General features: G+C 41.7%; 1 protein-coding gene across 1 annotated transcript in view; it reads right to left on the bottom strand.

The window, feature by feature from the left end:
- Positions 1-2,956: 2,956 nt before the first annotated feature.
- Positions 2,957-17,500, bottom strand: part of f5 (coagulation factor V) — a 25,972-nt gene continuing 11,428 nt past the window's right edge. The window contains exons 6-27 of the mRNA XM_034694138.1: positions 16,487-16,699; positions 16,238-16,399; positions 14,147-14,368; positions 13,903-14,068; positions 13,631-13,811; positions 13,445-13,541; positions 13,159-13,364; positions 12,724-12,871; positions 12,429-12,641; positions 9,226-11,368; positions 8,968-9,136; positions 8,533-8,769; positions 8,172-8,388; positions 6,800-6,979; positions 6,327-6,443; positions 6,165-6,236; positions 5,994-6,079; positions 5,763-5,918; positions 5,534-5,678; positions 3,639-3,790; positions 3,360-3,542; positions 2,957-3,266 (exon numbers count right to left, since the gene is read on the bottom strand). Of these exons, the coding sequence (XP_034550029.1) occupies positions 3,120-3,266; positions 3,360-3,542; positions 3,639-3,790; positions 5,534-5,678; positions 5,763-5,918; positions 5,994-6,079; positions 6,165-6,236; positions 6,327-6,443; positions 6,800-6,979; positions 8,172-8,388; positions 8,533-8,769; positions 8,968-9,136; positions 9,226-11,368; positions 12,429-12,641; positions 12,724-12,871; positions 13,159-13,364; positions 13,445-13,541; positions 13,631-13,811; positions 13,903-14,068; positions 14,147-14,368; positions 16,238-16,399; positions 16,487-16,699 (5,612 nt within the window). The 3' untranslated portion in view covers positions 2,957-3,119. The remainder of the gene's footprint in view (positions 3,267-3,359; positions 3,543-3,638; positions 3,791-5,533; positions 5,679-5,762; positions 5,919-5,993; positions 6,080-6,164; positions 6,237-6,326; positions 6,444-6,799; positions 6,980-8,171; positions 8,389-8,532; positions 8,770-8,967; positions 9,137-9,225; positions 11,369-12,428; positions 12,642-12,723; positions 12,872-13,158; positions 13,365-13,444; positions 13,542-13,630; positions 13,812-13,902; positions 14,069-14,146; positions 14,369-16,237; positions 16,400-16,486; positions 16,700-17,500) is intronic.

Here is a 17,500-nt window from a genome sequence, read left to right on the forward strand (position 1 = left end):
GACAAGGGGGAGCTCAGGGACTCCAGAAAGGTCTATGGTTAGTAACTTTAATGGGACAGGAAGAGTTAAAGTGAGAGACAGGCAGAGAGAGGAGAGAGAGGGAAAGACAGGATCCCAGTGTGTCAGTCTAAGCCTATAGCAGCATAACTAAGACCTGGTCCAAGCCTGATCCAGCTCTAACTATAAGCTTTATCAAAAAGGAAAGTTTGAAGCCTACTCTTAAAAGTAGAGAGGGTGTCTGCCTCCCTAACCTCCTACTGCTTTTTCAGAATCCAGCTACTGATGGAGCAAATGACCTGCAGATATCATGTTGATTTGTCCCTCCAAGTGAAAGTGAACCTCCTCCCAGGACTCTGAACTCTGCATGAAGAGGGAGGTGAGAGTCTGCCAGGCCTAACGTGACCTGATGTGTGTTGCTGCATTAGAAATGTAAGTAGTATAAGTTTCTTGCTCTTGTGTGTGCAGATGTTGAGCTCATTATGCAGCAGCAGCAGCTTGAAGGTGTCATAGTTTTATCACAGATGATTTGTAGTCTGGATGAGCAGCTCAGTGCAAACCTTTCCTCATGAACAAATCATTTAACTTCAGCTCTGACCTCTGCATGAAGCGTCACATTATCATCCGTCACACAGACCAGCAGCTGCTCCTCCTCAGAGCTCCCAGAGGCCCAGACAGCAGCTCGTCCAATAAAACTATCTCTGGGTTCATTCGTCTCCACACATCAAGAAGCACACAGGACGACCACGCTGAGACTTTCACACCTCCGGCGCTCACTTTAACATGATCAGCATGTGGACAAACACGGCATGTGTTTGCAGCTGCACGTGTCTGTTGACTCTGGAGGCCTCGCCGTGCGGCTTAACGACGCGGCCTGGCTCAGCAGAGGTGCTAAAAGTGACGCCTCCACGACACCATGAGAACGTATCAGTGTGCACATACTCTGAATACCAAGACTGTAATCACTGGAGCTCAAAATAAGAATCAGTTTTATTGAAAAATAAATTACAACATATCTACTTACATATTTACATTCATTCATAATCACTCTGTCAGCTTCAAATGTGACTCATATTTCAAAAACACATCAAAGTATTGACGCATGGTTTAAGATTACTCACTTAGTGCACGTCCTAAAGTGTTGGGGATATATTCATGAATGTAAATCTTATTTTGGATCCTTCTCTGCTGCAGCCTCCAGACCGTCCAGGTGAGGACCTGTTCAGCAGGAGTCCTCATTCATGCAGCACTTCCACAAGCTCTATAATGAGTCCTACTCCGTACATGTAGGTTTATTTATACATTTAGTGCACTTTTTAAATGGATGCATGTTTGGAAAGTGGTGTGAAACTGTCTGGGTGTTTGTTAAAGTTTGTTTGTGTTTATTTGTACATGCAGAGTGGATCAGAGGGGTGTACTACGAAGCAGGTACGTGCACAGGCTGCAGTCCTTGTTGTGTTGTTGTGATTTGGTGCATGTCTCCGTCCTCTTTCTTCCAATACTCTGTGTCTCTCTCTCAAACTGTTCTATCAAATAAAGCTTTAAAAAAGAGCCTACATTGTTTGTTTACAGGCGGCAAAGCAATCAAGAACCTCACGTTCATCTTTAAGTCCATCGGTGTTTCCAGCCCATTTTTGGGGGGTGCTGAAGCACCTCTAAATTGAATCCCAGCACCCCTAAAGTTTGAGAGTTTTACATGTTGTGCATTTCAAATGAAAGTCCCAAAAATAACTCCAATGTCAATTTCTGGTATTTTTGGTCTTCACTATGGGGGCTGGTTTACTCCAGAAACACACATACTGTTTATATATATGCTGAGGAGCTGCTGTATCAACATGAGTTATCTTTCCCCAGAAATGAGGGTAACCATATGTTTCTTTTATGATCCTATCCATTCCTCTTTTGCTGTGGCTCAACATTTAAATAACCTTTATCAGATTTGATGGTTTAGTCACTTTTCTTTCACAATGTGAGAATGAAATTGCATTAAAATGTACAAAATAGTGAAATCTATCTTGCCCGGCTCAGCACCCCTAAACATCCAATCCTAGAATCGCCCCTGATTCAGTCTATATTTAATATCATCATCTTTTTGATGTTTTATTTTAAGGGAACAAAACCCTTTATTTCTGTTCAAACCTCATCAGTTTGACTTTATTACTGAAGGGATTTCAGAGCAAAATATAAAACCACCGTCTTCAAAATTCAACATCTTTGTAAAAAAATGTTGATTTATTAAACTGATGTAAGTTTGATGTATTTAAGTTCCTGTAATCCAGCCTGAATCCACCCCACTGCTGGGATCAGGGTGATCCTGGTTTTTAGGATGAATTTGCACATATTTAAAAAAATCAATTTCTGAAGTAACTTTGAAACTGATGTTTATTTTAGACGGCATTGCTTCACTTTTTTCTGCAAGGTGGCTCCTGATTTTAACAGCACAGTCAGGACCTGCAGGTAAAAGTGTGTCACTGAGTCAAAGTGAGATTCAATTTCTTGATTTAGTCTAATCTGTGATAGAGAATAGGACAAAAACATGATCCACAGTCTTCTGTTTCTTGCCAAGCCTTCATCAGTCCTTCCTGGAGTCCCTGAGCTCCCTTGTCTCGTAGGTTCCTCTGGATCTCTGCTGCTGTGGACGTGGTCCAGACTCCAGCTGCTACAACTACTACTATCCGTCTCCCCACTATCATCTCTCTCTCTCTCTCTTCATCTCCCTCTATCCTTCTCTCCAACACGGTCTCAGCAGATGTGTGTCTAACATGAGTCTGGTCCTGCTGGAGGTTTCTGCCTGTTAAAGGAAGTTTGTCCTTGCCACTGTAACTTGCTAAATGCTGCAAAGTGCTCTGCTCATGGTGGATTAAGATGAGATCAGACTGAGTCCTGTCTGGAAGATGGGACTGGATCTGATCCGGTCTTGATGTTGGGTCTTTGTTAATGATAGAACATAGAGGACGGTCTAGACCGGCTCTGTTTGGAAAGAGTGTCAGATGTTGTGATTTGGCGCTGTATAAATTAAGATTGATTGATTGATAGGTGGAAACCTGCAGGTAAGTAGTACACCCCTCTGAGTTGTCTTAATTGTGAATGTGTGTGTGTGAGTGTGTAGATTTGTAAGTGTATCACTCAAAGTCACAGCCCAGCAGCTCTATCCTCATGGTGATGGAGCCCATCCAGCTCATCGGAACGATCCTGATGAAGCGTGAGAAAATGGGAGGGTAGATGTAGTTCTTCACGTGGTCGTTGTTATCCGTGTTCCCCCTGAATGTCTGGAGAGAAATGAAGAGGAGGAGATATTGTTGAAGTTATTGAGGAAGACTCATATCTGTGATGAAGTTGAAAGTGTGTTTGCAGCAGCTCACCTTGGAGGAGATGTTCTCGTCGTCCGTGTACTTGTTCCAGTGGATCCCGTTGTCGCTGTACATCAGGGCGTATGAGAGGACGTACATCTCCTTACCCAGAGACTTGGCTCCCTGCGTTATGATCCCTGTGATCTTTTTAACTTGGGGCAGCTCCACCTGAAGCCACTGGTTCATGTCGCTGTACTGCGGAGGAGAGGCAGCAGAGAGACGAAGGTGAGAAGAAGGTTAAGCACAGGAGTGAGAACAGTGTGTAGTTTGTGTACGTATGAGGATCGGTACCTTAGCCTGCCATGCGTTGATGGTGCCCTGTTTGTTGAGGCGAGCCAGCCCGGGCTGCCAGGGTCCAGAGTACCAGCTGGAGGCTGTGGAGCTGGCTGTGATCCGACGGTCTTCAATCAGTCCAGTCTCCATCCCCAGAGGAACCGAGCAGCCTGAGAGAGGAGATCAGGTACGTCACATTTACAGGAACTCAAACTCTTAAATTATATTTAAATATTAAAGAATAGTTTTGAATCCACACATGGATATGTTGATTTAAAAGTTAAAAGACTTCCTGGACAGATTCCTCTCCTGATTTGACTTTCAGCATCACTACTTAATGACTCCATGTGAGGGTGCTGGTAACATTAATCCTGCACTGTACCTTTAAGGGTGTCTTATCAACAGATAACAAGATGAATCATTAAATGACTATAATGCAATTTAGCAGTTATCACAGAATCGTGGTATCTTGATATCTACATTAGCAGTGTTCATGTATCAGGTGTTGTTTGGTATCGAGTCATATCAAATCATTTGGTGTTGAACCGAATATAATTGAAGTGAATCGAATTGATCAAGTTGAATTGAAGACTCAAATTGAATCGAATCGCATTGGGTCAAATTGTATGGAATTGAGTCGAATCAAATACAATGATATGGTATCAAAACAAATTGAAATGAATTGATTCAAATCATATGGCATCGAATTGAATCGAACGAATCAAACTGAATCGAATCGAACCGAATTGAGTCAAATCAAATCAAATCCAATGATATGGGATTGAATTAAATCCACTAATCAGATTGAATTGTATTGAATTGAATTGAATCGAACTGAATCAAATAAAATAAAATTGGAACAAAATGAATCAAATTTAATTTAATTGAATCAACTCGAAACAAATTGAGTCAAATCATATGGAATCCAATTTAATTGAACAAATCGAACTGAATTGGATTGAGTTGAGTTGAATCGAATCAAATTATATGGTATGGAAATAAATTGAATCAAACAAATCAAACTAAATTGAATAAAATCAAATTGAATTAAATTAAATCAAATTGAATCGAACAAATCAAACTGAATTGAATCAGTTCAATTTGAATCAGATCAAATTGAATCAGATCAAATTGAATTGAATTGAATTGAATTGAGTCGAATCGAATCAAATTACATGGTATGGAAATTAATTGAATCAAACAAATCAAACTGAATTGAATCAAATCAAATTGAGTCAAATCAAATCAAATCCTCCTGAATCGAATTGAATCAAACAAACCAGATCAAATTGAATCAAACAAATCAAACTGAATTGAATCAGATCAAATTGAATCAGATCAATTTGAATCAGATCAAATTGAATCAGATCAAATTGAATTGAATTGAATTGAATTGAGTCGAATCGAATCAAATTACATGGTATGGAAATGAATTGAATCAAACAAATCAAACTGAATTGAATCAAATCAAACTGAATTGAATCAAATCAAATTGAGTCAAATCAAATCAAATCCTCCTGAATCGAATTGAATCAAACAAACCAGATCAAATTGAATCAAACAAATCAAACTGAATTGAATCAGATCAAATTGAATCAGATCAAATTGAATCAGATCAAATTGAATCAAATCAAATCGAATTGAATTGAATTGAATAGAATCGATTTGAGTCGAATCAAATCAAATGATATGGTATGGATTTGAACTGAATCACAAAAATCATCATGAATTGAATCAAAATGAATCTTATCGAATTGAATGGTATGGTATCGAGTTGAGTCCAATCAAATCAAATCGAATCGAATCGAATCATACCGAGTCGAGTCGAATCGAATCGAATCACATTGAATTGAATGAAATCGAGTCATACTCAGTGATTCCCCTCCCTGACCCTGATCACAGTGAAGTCTTACCGTCGAGCTCACAGCCGTAGAACTCCATGCGGACTGTAGCCATGCCGTACCATTCAACAGGATGGAACCTGATGAACCGTCCAATCAGAGGAGGGAAGAAGACGTTCTTATTTATCTCGTAGGCCTCCTGGTTCCCTGGGAACGCCTGGAGACAGAAGACAGAACTAAAGACATGATCTCATTTAGACACTGTTAGTATTGATCAAGGAGCTGATCGGTCTCCTCCCACCTTCCTGAAGTCTCTGCTGTCCCCCTTATAGAAGATCCAGTTCCTGCGGTCGGTGCTGTAGGAGATGTAGTACTTGGTCACAAACTGGGAGTGGAAGAGCTGCTTGGCTCCTTGAGTGGCTACCTGACTGATCACGACCGGACGCTGGAAGTCCACCTGCACAGGAAGAAGTCCACATGTAGCAGATCCAAAGGAACACACATGGACTCACTCTTAATCTGCAACACACACCTGAACCCAGCTGTAGTTCTGCCCTGTGCTCCAGGCGTTGTATTTACCGGGGTTGTTCAGTCTTGCGAGATGTGGCTCCCAGTACCCTTCAAAATAAAACTACAATCATTCCTCTGGAGACAGACAGCTTTAGAGTCTTTCTGCAGCAGGATCACAGAGAGTCAACGCTACCTCTGGTGTTGGTTGCTGTGAACTGGTCGTCTTTCACGCTGCAGGACTCCAAACCCAGCGGACGGTAGCACTCTGAGAAGAGACAGAACAATGAACATAACAATACGACTGTGTAGTTATGAAAGATCCTTTAAACTCTGCAGTGATTTTTAAAGTTTGTACCATTATCCAGGACGAGGAAGAGAGTCTGCATGCCCTTCTGTTGGTTAAAACCCACTTCTGTCTCGAGCTGCCACAGACCGGGTTTGGATGGATACATCTCGAGGGTAGCAAAACTTCCTGCAGAGACAATTAGATGCAGACGCTGAGTGGAAATGCCAAAGTTCTGACAGCAAATATGATGAAATGTCTGCAATAAAGTTACATATTTATGACTCAAAGGAACTTAGAAGTCAGAGAATATCTTGGGGTTTAATTAACTGGAAAGACAGAGCTGACTGGGATACATCTTCAGATTGCATGTGATGGGAACATGCAGGAAATGTATCTTCTAACACCATGAATCAGCTTTTTAAAAGTCCAGATATCCAGCCCTCATCGTCCACTCAAAACATCTTCGTGTTACAGTTATGAAACTTTAAAGATGTGCTGTAAACTCTGTTTTTAAAGGCTCATTGTCTGTAATGTCTGCTCACCAGGCAGCAGCGGGTAGATGGCCTGTCTGTAGCTGGTGGTCTTCTTGTAGAGGAAAGTCTGTCCGTGGAAGTGGACGCTCTGGTAGTCTCTGGGTGAACCCATGTTGATCAGGTGCCAGGTCACCAGCTGGTTGGTGTACATCCTCAGGCCTTTCAGGTTGAAGGTGATGCCGTTGATAGCTTTTGGGGGGAAAAGACACAGTGGTTGTTAGTTTCTTCTGCAACTGACAAGTCTTGAGGAAGTATAGCCTCTTATTTCCTGCAGGTATTTTTGCCTCCAGCAGGGGGCGACCTCACTAGGTGCAAGAAGAAGTCTTGCTGCCTCCAAATGAAAACCCCCTACCATGGCATTGGTAACTGACAAGTCTTGAATAAGGTGTAATGATAATGTGACACCCATAAAATGCTCAGAGTAAATGGAAGCAGCCTCTTATTTTCCAAAGAATGGCCTTAAACCTGCAACAGTTATTGTTTCCAGCAGGGGGCGACCTCACAAGGTGCAAGAAGAAGTCTATTAAGGTGCATTACGACCAAGAGTCCTGGGGTCTTTTAGCCCCCAGAACTACTTTAGAACTAAAAGGTTCCTGTGCCCCCATTGTTGTCTGCCAGTGACATATGGAGAAAAAAAAGTAAATGCACTACACCACCAGACCAGTAGAGGGCAGTAAAACAAAGAGGAATGCCATTTATCACATGACACCATAGAAGCAGACGGACAGGCAGGTATCATTATGAGCAACACAACAGTTAGCCTGTTAGCATGAAGAGACTCAGCTGGTCTGTTTTAGATGGTGCTATATTTCATCACAGATGGATTCACTGAATCAACACGTGAGAGGAGATAAGCGCGAGTAGCACAGACGTTTCAACACGGCTTTAAAATCCTTTTGAACTCAAAAAGCCGTGATCGCAGAGATCAGCCGGTGTTTTGGTTTAAACAGCGACCCTGTTAACTGGAGACTCTCAGCCGGATGCGTCCCTCATAAACGTCTTTAGACCATCATTAAATATCTGATGAGGATATTTTGAAATCTTAATAAAAACTAAACTAGTTTGCATTCCCAGGAACTCCCTCTGTGTTTCAACAGCTGTGTAAACTCCACAAACACTGACACGTTCAGCTGAAGGTCTCCAGTTTACAGGGTCACTTTTAAAAGCGGAACACCGGGAGGAGAGACGCATTCACGGTGGGCTGAGAGAAGACTCCTGTTACAAGCTGCTAAATCAAGAGAATCACAGCTTCTTCTTTTGAAAAGTACACACACATACAAAAAAGATAGAACAAATAAAAACTAATGAAAGAAAGAGAAATCAAGGACTCTCTCTGGAGATTCATTTCAACAAAGCTCGTGGACGTTATGAAATACATTACAGTGGAACTTGAGGTTCTCCCTGAAGTTGGGGTCCATGGATCTCCGTCGGCTCTTCCTCTGAATCAGCTCGCGGTTCTCCTCGTAGTACCAGCTCTGGGATTCATCAAAGGTCATGAAGAGCAGCATGAACTCCCTCGTGTCTGTCTTCTTTTCTTTCAGGGTTCCCTCTCGACACACCAGCAGAGGCCCGATCAAACCAGAGTTGATGTCTTTTTCCTTAAAGACAAAGAAAGCTGAGTTTAGTGTTCGCTTTTAAAAAGTATTATTTGCCATATTTGCAACATCACTTTCTGCTGACTCATGTGTCATAATGGGTTTTTTTTAAATGGCCACTAGGGGGCAGCAGTGCACATTACTCACGGGATTGACTCCAGAGTAGTACGCCCAGGTCCGACAGTGAGACTCTCCTTCAGTTGGTCCCACCATTGGACTGACCTTCCAAATATACGTGAAGGTGGTGTTGGGCTTCACCTCATTGTCATACTGATACCAGTACTTGGAGCCGTCCTCGTAGGCCAGTCCCTCTGTCTGCTTGGTGTAAAAGACTCCGTTTGGATGTAAGGAGAACGGGCGATTGGCATTGTTCTTGAACACCACCTACAAGGTCAAAGAACAGATTGACTGTAAGCAGGTAAAAGCATCTCTCTGCAGGGAGTTAGTGAAAGACAAGGGAGGTGTGCTCTACCCACTCCAGGCTTTGGCATTCCCATAGGCACATGGAAGGGGAGCTTCCAGAACAGACCCATACACCTAAATATAACTTGAGTGATCCTACTGAACACCTTTCAGTCTCACCATGATGCTTTGTCCAACTTCAGCTTTGATGACGGGTCCAAGGATCCCCAGATGCTCGTTCATCTCTCCTCTGATCTCCGGCGTCCTGAAGGTGTTGTCCATGTAGCCTCTGAACACCACCTTGGTGAATTTGGTCTCTCTGCTTTGCGGATGTGACTTATCCTGCCTCCTGTGGAAACAACACAACCTCATTTTAAATTAACCTCCAATAAATCTGAGCATCTTATCTTCTAGATTGTTAAAATGAACTCTCAGTACCTCTGTCCGTAGCCGGCGTAGTCCCAGTCCACCTCCTCTGCAGCGATGAAATAAGTCTTAACCGCCTGACCTGAGAACTTCAGGTAGTATTTGGCGGTCTCGTCCAGGTTCATATTCTTGATGTCTGTGTGTTCACTGTAGGGGTCTTTGTAGATCACATACTCATATTCATTTTCTGTCACATCTGAATCCCGGTCCAGGTGGTCCGGTTCATCCCCAGGAATATAAAGCTCGTAGTCGCTGAAGTCCGGCCGGGGTACCCCGATGACAACAGGCGTGTTGATGAGCTCTTCCTCGTCAGACACAAGCTGCGGTGAACTGGGTCGCGCCCCTCTTGGAGACATGCCTGGGTTGAATCCTCGAGGAGAGAACGGTAAACCACTTCTCGCCTGAGCCTTGTATTCCTTCTTCCTCCTCGTCTTCATGCCTTGGCCCTTCAGAGGCTTCTGACGGAGGTTTACCCTCTTGGTCTTTTTCGGCGCCGGTGTTGTTTGAGGAATCTCTTTACCGAGATACTTCATCATCTCATCAGGGATCTCCATCGCCACCTCTTGGTGAGTCCCGTCATAAGTCCAGTTGTACTCCTGAGTCTTGACGGTTTTGGTTTTGATCATCTTTTTCTCATTTTCTCTGAGGTAGATGACGATCTCTTCATCGCTTTCAAAAGAACTGAAATCATCAGAAGTGTCATTTCTGGAGAGAGTCAGGTTACCTTGAGACACAGTGTCATTGGAGGAACTCTCTGAGGATGAAGATGTTTGGTTGAACTTGTTCAGAAGAGTTGTAACGTTGCTCCTATCATCCAGTGAGGAATTCAATCTTTGTGAATCCTCGGTAAGATTCTGTGAAGACAAGGTTTCCTCCAAAGTGTGCGTGAGGTTTCCAAGGCTGACGTTGGATGATGTATTGACATTTTCAGAAGTATTCATCTGAAGTCCATCCTCTAAGATCTGAGAGTCATTATCACTGGTTTTGTTGTTTTCCAATTCCAACATTAAAAAGGTAAAGTTGTGACTTTCTGTGCCTTTGATTTCAACCTCTTCCACGTCAATCATTGGAATGGGCGATGAATGGTTCGTCCCATCTGCTGAAACGTTAGCATGAAAAGCTGCTGTGTTATTCTCAACATTGCTGTCTTGTGAATTGTTGACGCTGTTGGTGGTTAAGTCAGGGAGAGGTTCAGAGAGAGAGAACTCATCCACTTTGATGAGTTTCTTCTCAGATCCTTCCACCAAGGTCTGGTTATCTGCAGACAGGGTTATGTTCGTTCTCTCAATCTCCATGTCAGAACTTGAGTTCCCTTGCAATGCCTCTGTGAGATATGTATTTTCTTGCAATGCTTCTGTGAGATTTGTATTTTCTTGCAATGCTTCTGTGAGATTTGTATTTTCTTGCAATGCTTCTGTGAGATTTGTATTTTCTTGCAATGCTTCTGTGAGATTGGTATTTTCTTGCAATGCTTCTGTGAGATTGGTGATCTCAGCAGATACATTTCCAAGTATCGGTGATGCCGTAGCATTGGTAGCATTTGTTGTTATAGTTTCATTCTTCAATGAAACATTAGCACTATTTAAAGAGGTTGTGTTTTCTGGTTTTACTGCGGTAGAGTTATCCAACGTTGCATTGGTAGGACTGTTCTCACTCGTGCTTTGGTTCAACGCCGTAAGATTTCGTGCATCCACCTCTTTCCATTTCGACAACCCGGCCTCACTTTTTGCATTTGAGCTCGGTTTGGCAGCATCACCTTTAATCTTGTTTTTAATGACCTTGAGAATCCTATTCGGGTCTCCGTCTGGCACATCAACGGCATCATAGTCCAGGAAAGACAGATCCAGCAGCTCCACACTTGAGGTTTTAGACTGGTTCTTCAGAGACCGGAGGTTCAGTTCTGCCGCGAACATGTCCGTGTAGGCGTCCGTCTCCACCGGCTTTGTTTCCTTTTCAATCTTTGCCTTTTCCTCTTCCTTCTTGATCTCAGTCAGATTCTTCGGGTTCCACACCGTAAACCCCGTGTACTTCTTTGACTCGTCGTCGTAGTCGTTGTACTCGTACTGGTAGTCGCGGATGCAGACCACGTCCTGAAACTTAGAGCGCATTCCTTTCATGGTCTCATGGGAGTTCAGGGTCGCCAGGAGCCAGACACCTGGAGGAAGAGAGTCACAGGAAATGATCATAAGAACACCTTACAAACATTAAATCATAACTTTATTTATGTTTTTATTAATTTGTAGTCAATTTTAAGTATATATTGTCTTATCTAAAATTAATAAAGAAATAGATATACTACTTATTCACTTAATTTTTTTATTTGTCTTTTTTTATTAATTTATTGTGGATTATTTAATTATTTATTTATATATTATGAGATCTTATCACCTGATGATTTCTACAGATTTGCTCTCAGAATTTTGATATTTAATTCTGTTTTACTTTGCTGTATTTACTTTTGGTGTAGCATCCTAGTTTCTTTAACTGGTTTATTATTAAGTGTTTTATTATCTTACTAATTTATTTTATTTTGGTTAGTTTAATTTTCTATCTTGAGTTTTAAAATCTTATTTTTCCTCATTAATATATCATGACAGTGTTTCCTCAGTTTGTCAGCAACCTCTTTTTAAAATTCAATTTAATTTGATTATTATTATTATTATTATTATTATTATTATTATTATTATTATTATTATTTATTTATTTTAATTTTTTTTAAATTGATTTATCTTTTATTTTTTTAATTTTATTGATTTTTTCTATTTATTAAAAAATGATTTATTGATTTTTTTTATTTAATTTATTATTATTATTATTATTAACGTTGCATATGGATAATGGGATAAGTTGTTATTATTATTAATATTATTATTATAATTATTATCTAATTTTATTAATAATTAAAAAAATATATATAGATTTTTTTTATCATTTATTTTATTATTATTATTTTTATTATTATTATTATTATTATTATTATTATTATTATTATTATTATTATTATTTATTTATTTATTTATTTATTTTTTATTATTTATTTTTATCATTAACCATGCATGGATTGTGGGATGGGTTTGGGGGTGTGGACACTTTTTTTTTATTACTCCTATAATTATTTGTATGTACAGCACTTTCAAATAAAGTCTGATTGATTGATTTGGATGTACAACACACAATCTGGCCTTTAAAAACCAGCACTCCAATCGTTGACTGACCAACGTTGTCCATGTTCATGGAGATGGTCTCTCCGGTCATGGGGTACAGGCTGAGGAAGTCCTCCGTCCGCTCGTTCAGCTCAAACGGATGCCCGTAGAAAGTGGCCGTCTGGATGTAGTCCTGTGCTCCAGCGCTCAACACATGCCACGTCGTGATTTCACCGTTGCAGAATCCCAGCGTGGGGCCGCTCTCAAACACGTATCCGTTGATCGCTGAGGACAGATTGACGTGAATGTAAGTCATCAGGCAGCTTAGAACAATCAGACCGGGTTCATTCTGATGGTGAAAACTTACTATGCATGACGTTGGACTTATAGAACTCCGGGTCTGCCTTGTTGATTTTGGTTCTGTCACAGTTTTGGCGAATGTTCTGATCCAGGTACCAGCTCTTGTTCTCGTCAAACACGGCTAACATGGCGTGCTGCTCCTTGTCTGCTTTCAGCTGGAGGAACAAAAACACTTTATAGCATACTTGTAATTGCAATTTTCAAAAGTCTCCAGCAATGATAGGAGCTCTACTTGGTTATACGTAGACAAGAAGCTGCTAACATGCTAATATTAGGCTCATTTAAACCATGTGGACCATCTGGGTTTACAGTATTAGCATGCCTACGTCGGCTTCAATGATCACCAGAGTCCAAATCTTAACCTCCAATTGCAATACCAGAAAGAAGACACAGTGGTCGTCACCAACATCACCAATAAACATGCAAGGTATGATCTCTGTACCTGCACATTCCTGACGTTGAGGGACTGGCTCTTGCAGATGAGGATCGGTCCGATGAGTCCCGAGGCGATGTCTCGAGGTGTGTCCACCGCGCTGTGGTACAGTCGCGTCAGGCATTGATGGTCTCCTACCAAAGGCTCGTCCTCCTCAAGGACACTCCAAACATACGTGTGCGTCTCACCTGGCTGAACTCCGTGAGAGTGGTTACCTGGTCAACACAGGGACATGTACCTCATCAGTTTCATGCTGACTTCATAGATAACCTTCATGGTGAGGAGAGTTTGGTACCTCCTGGGGGGTAGTTGGATCCTTCTTCAGACTTTTCTATTGAGAGTCCGTGTGGATAGATGCTGTAAGGTCTGGAGGCCATGTTCTTGAAAACAATCTGTAACAGAGCGATCCAGCAGCTGATGAGAATCTGTGTCTTCCTCAGATCTTACAGTGTTTCAGATTTCTTGTTATGTGTAAACTCACCTTGATCACGTCTCTGATTTGCGCTCTGAGGACCGGGCCCAGGATGCCGAGCTCATCCTTCCTCTGTTTGGACTCCAACTTTTCAGTGAAGGACTCGTTCTTGTACAGCGTGTACACCGCCTTCTTGTACGACTTCCCGATGCGTGTCGGCGACTGTCTCAGGTACTTGAACTTAAAGTCCCTGAACAAAGACATACAAGGTTTTATGTCATCATGAGACACTGATAAAACTCCTGACAGAGTGACCTCGACTGTAGACGCTGCTTACTTACTCATCAACATGGTCGTGTACTTCAGGCGCGTAGTCCCAGATGACTTCCTCTGCAGCGATGTAGTATTTCCACTCCATGCTGTGCCGTTTCTGATTGATGGTCAGCCTCCGCCGCGGTGGTTTGAAGGCGTCGCACATATTCACGTCCACAAAGCCGTGCATGCCAGCTGCAAGAACAGGAACAGTTAATTAGAGGCGTCTTTAAAAAGCTGAGTGCTTGATCTGGATGCCGGTTTTACTCTTACCCTCCATGTGCTTGGTGGTGTGCGAGGAGAGCAGCCAGCGGCCCGGGTGCAGAGCCTTCATGCTGGCGGTGGTGGAGGAGCCGCTGATGAGACCCACTGAAGACACTTTGTGTCCGGTCTGCTGCAGCACCTGTCCGTTCAGGTGCACAGAGAACACCTCGGGCTCTGAGCTCATACCGAGGAGGTGAAGGCTCACAGGAGCGTTAGCACACATGCTAACATCTGCAGAGACAACAGGAACCTTTGTTTATTTCATCTGAGGGACAATTTAGTGCACAATAAGGTTGTTAAATCCAAAGATGAATCAGCTGAAGGTAAAAACATGCCGTTATTTTAAATATTAATACACTTTAGAGTGCATTAATCCACTTCTACCAGACAGTGACGTCTGAACAAACAACGTTGGACTAGCTAATCAACGTAAAGTTAAATCAGTGAATTGATTTGAATCAAAACTCCAAGAATAATTTCGTTAAAAGTGTGAAGTTGTGCAGCTTTTATTCCTATTAAAGCCATGGGAAGACCTCATCTTTGCATCAGAAAATAGAATAAATGTGACAGAAATTTAGGACGTTGTTAGATTTAGTGCATAATTAATATCTATAATTATTGTAAGATTTAAGATTCAAAGAGTTTTTTGTCATGTGTGTCAGGTTCAGGAAACGTCACAGCAAGGAACACACGGACAACTTATTCAGCTTTTATCTTGCTTTGCAAAGGGAAGACTGATCCAATGTTCACCACAGAGTGTCAAAGGGAAGACTGATCCAATGTTCACCACAGAGTGTGGTAGATCATCTTCTTCTTTAGTCAATTTGGCTTTGACTGTTTCTAGGAGAGTTTGTGGTTCTGGATAGAATGGGTTTGGTTTGACAACGAGGGTATAGAAAATTTTGTTGTTCGAGCCCTCTTGAGTCAACATGATGTCTTCAGGTTTTAACCAAACCCATTCTATCCAGAACCACAAACTCTCCTAGAAACAGTCAAAGCCAAATTGACCAAAGAAGAAGATGATCTACCACACTCTGTGGTGAACATTGGATCAGTCTTACCTTTGCAAAGCAAGCTAAAAGCTGAATAAGTTGCCCGTGTGTTCCTTGACTCTGCTGTGACGATTCCTGAACCTGACAATGTGCATAGTAAGGAAAACATGTTTCTCTGTACAATGAAATGATTTGCTAGTCCACAATGAATGCAAAGTACAAGTAGCAGTATAAAAGGTTTAAACTAGATAAATAATAAGTGATGGAACTATGCAGATATAGAAATATAGACTATGTACAACTGTAAGTGCAGAGTTAGTGTGCAACATTGAAATATGTGCAAAACAGAATCAAAATAGCATGCTGGGATATAAATGCAACCTCTGCCCTTTTTGTTTTAGCAGAACTAAATGGATGCATCAACTGTCTATGGGAAGCCAGCTGGTGGACTTCAAACCAGGGTTCCACCAGTCCAAAGTGATGACAGCCGTCTCAGTGACAGTGACAATAGTGAAGAAGACTACAATAGCAGCATGAATAAAACAATCCACATACCTGAGACTGGAGAAGTGGTTTGCATCATCTCTAAATCAATATCTATTGTATGTGCTACATTCAAATGAACAATCTCCACTTTATTGAGCATCTGCTTTAATGCAAAAAACAAATTATATTTTTTTGTATTCAATCATAAAGAAATTCAGGCAGTAAAGGGTTAAACTCTAAACTCACCAAACAAAAAAAAATCAGTTTTAATTGACTTTCATGATAAAGAAAGAAGTCAAGGGCTCATTTTGGGACTTGAATAAGAGTTTATTTAACTTCAAGCTTATCAAACTTTAAAGATGGGCTAGCATTAAAGTCAGAAGTGTCTTTGTTATCAGTTTAAACACTGTATGCACTAAAGCAGAGACATTTAGTTGTGGTTACAGCTCAGTCATTTACATAAAAGTTAAGCAACCATCAAATAAGATAAAGTGAAAGAATATTTCTCTCTGCAAAAGTTACAAAACTTCCCAAAGTTACTGTTTCATTTAGTTAAAGATAAACCCTCCCTGGATCTCACTCTTCCTCAGTTAGTGACAAACAGACTGTTGGATGTTCTTACCAGGCAGTGATCCCAGTGTGTATCCATTGATGGTGTATTTGACGTGATTATCTGCAGAGAAGCTGTTTGCCTTGTGCTTGCTCTCTTTCTCATCAAACACCCCGAAGAGGAACGTGTACTCATGGTGGAAGCTGACCTGCTTCCCTGACTCATCCAGACTTCCTGCAGAGACACAAACAGGGTCAAAGGTTTAACGTTTGGATGCAGAATAACGTGCAAACATCAAACCAGCCTCATCTTCTTACTCACCGGGCTTGCAGATGAGTAAAGTACCGATGAGGCCTGAGTTGTAGTCCTCCACCACGTTTTGATGGGAGATGTAGGTGTAGGTGAGACAGGAGGGGTCGCTGGGCTGTGGAGAAACCTCCGGCGTCACCTCCCAGTAGTAAACGTGTTCAGAGTTAGGCGCCACGACGTCGTCCTCTTTCTCTTTCTGGGAGGTGTTGTCGAAGTAGTGAGCTCCTGCAGACAAGGGAGATAACAGATCCATGCAAATGAATACAAAAATCTAACATTGCTCATCTCCACACCATGCATATACAGACAGCAGAACAAACCTCTCCTGAAGTTACTTAGGTCAGTGGTCCTTAAATGTTGGAGAGGGAACTATTATTATCCGACCAATTCAAATTATGTAACCATCTTTTGGTCTTTGGTTGTGATGTCTGTATTTGTTTGTGTCATGGGCAAGCAGCAAAATCAGGGGTTTGCGTTCTGAGTGCCAAAAACTGCAGTTCCTGGAGTGTCCACTTGGCGCTGTCTCCAAAAGGGAGTAAGGGGTTCTACATTTCTATATTGTGCAAACTAATGATGATGTTTTTCCTTTTGTTGCATGTAGTTTGCAAAGAAATCACCAATGTGAAAAAATGAAGGGAACGCAGAAGCGCCACAAAATGCAGTTCCTCAAGGGTCCACTAGATCAGGGGTTCTCAAACTCTTTGGAGCCAGGGACCCCTTACAGGTGAGAAAGTTGTCCAAGGACCCCCTCATAATTGTAACACAGATTAAACACATTAGTGATGTGTCATGATCAAAAGCTGAGGCTCTGAGAGTCGATGCTTTATAGTGAATCAGAAGAGCCGGCTCTCTCTGGATGTGAGCCGGCTCCCAGTTTGTTCCTTCCCCTGCTTAGCTCTCTCAGTGTTCAGCCCCAGCTCTGCTCACAGCAGAACTTTGTTTTCATTGGTCAGCATGGCGGCCAATCACAAGTGAGGATATAGGATACAGGTGATGGAGAGGGGGCTGTGTATCGTGGCTTCATCT

This window comes from Notolabrus celidotus, chromosome 10 (assembly GCF_009762535.1).
Source record: "Notolabrus celidotus isolate fNotCel1 chromosome 10, fNotCel1.pri, whole genome shotgun sequence".
Taxonomy (NCBI): domain Eukaryota; kingdom Metazoa; phylum Chordata; class Actinopteri; order Labriformes; family Labridae; genus Notolabrus; species Notolabrus celidotus.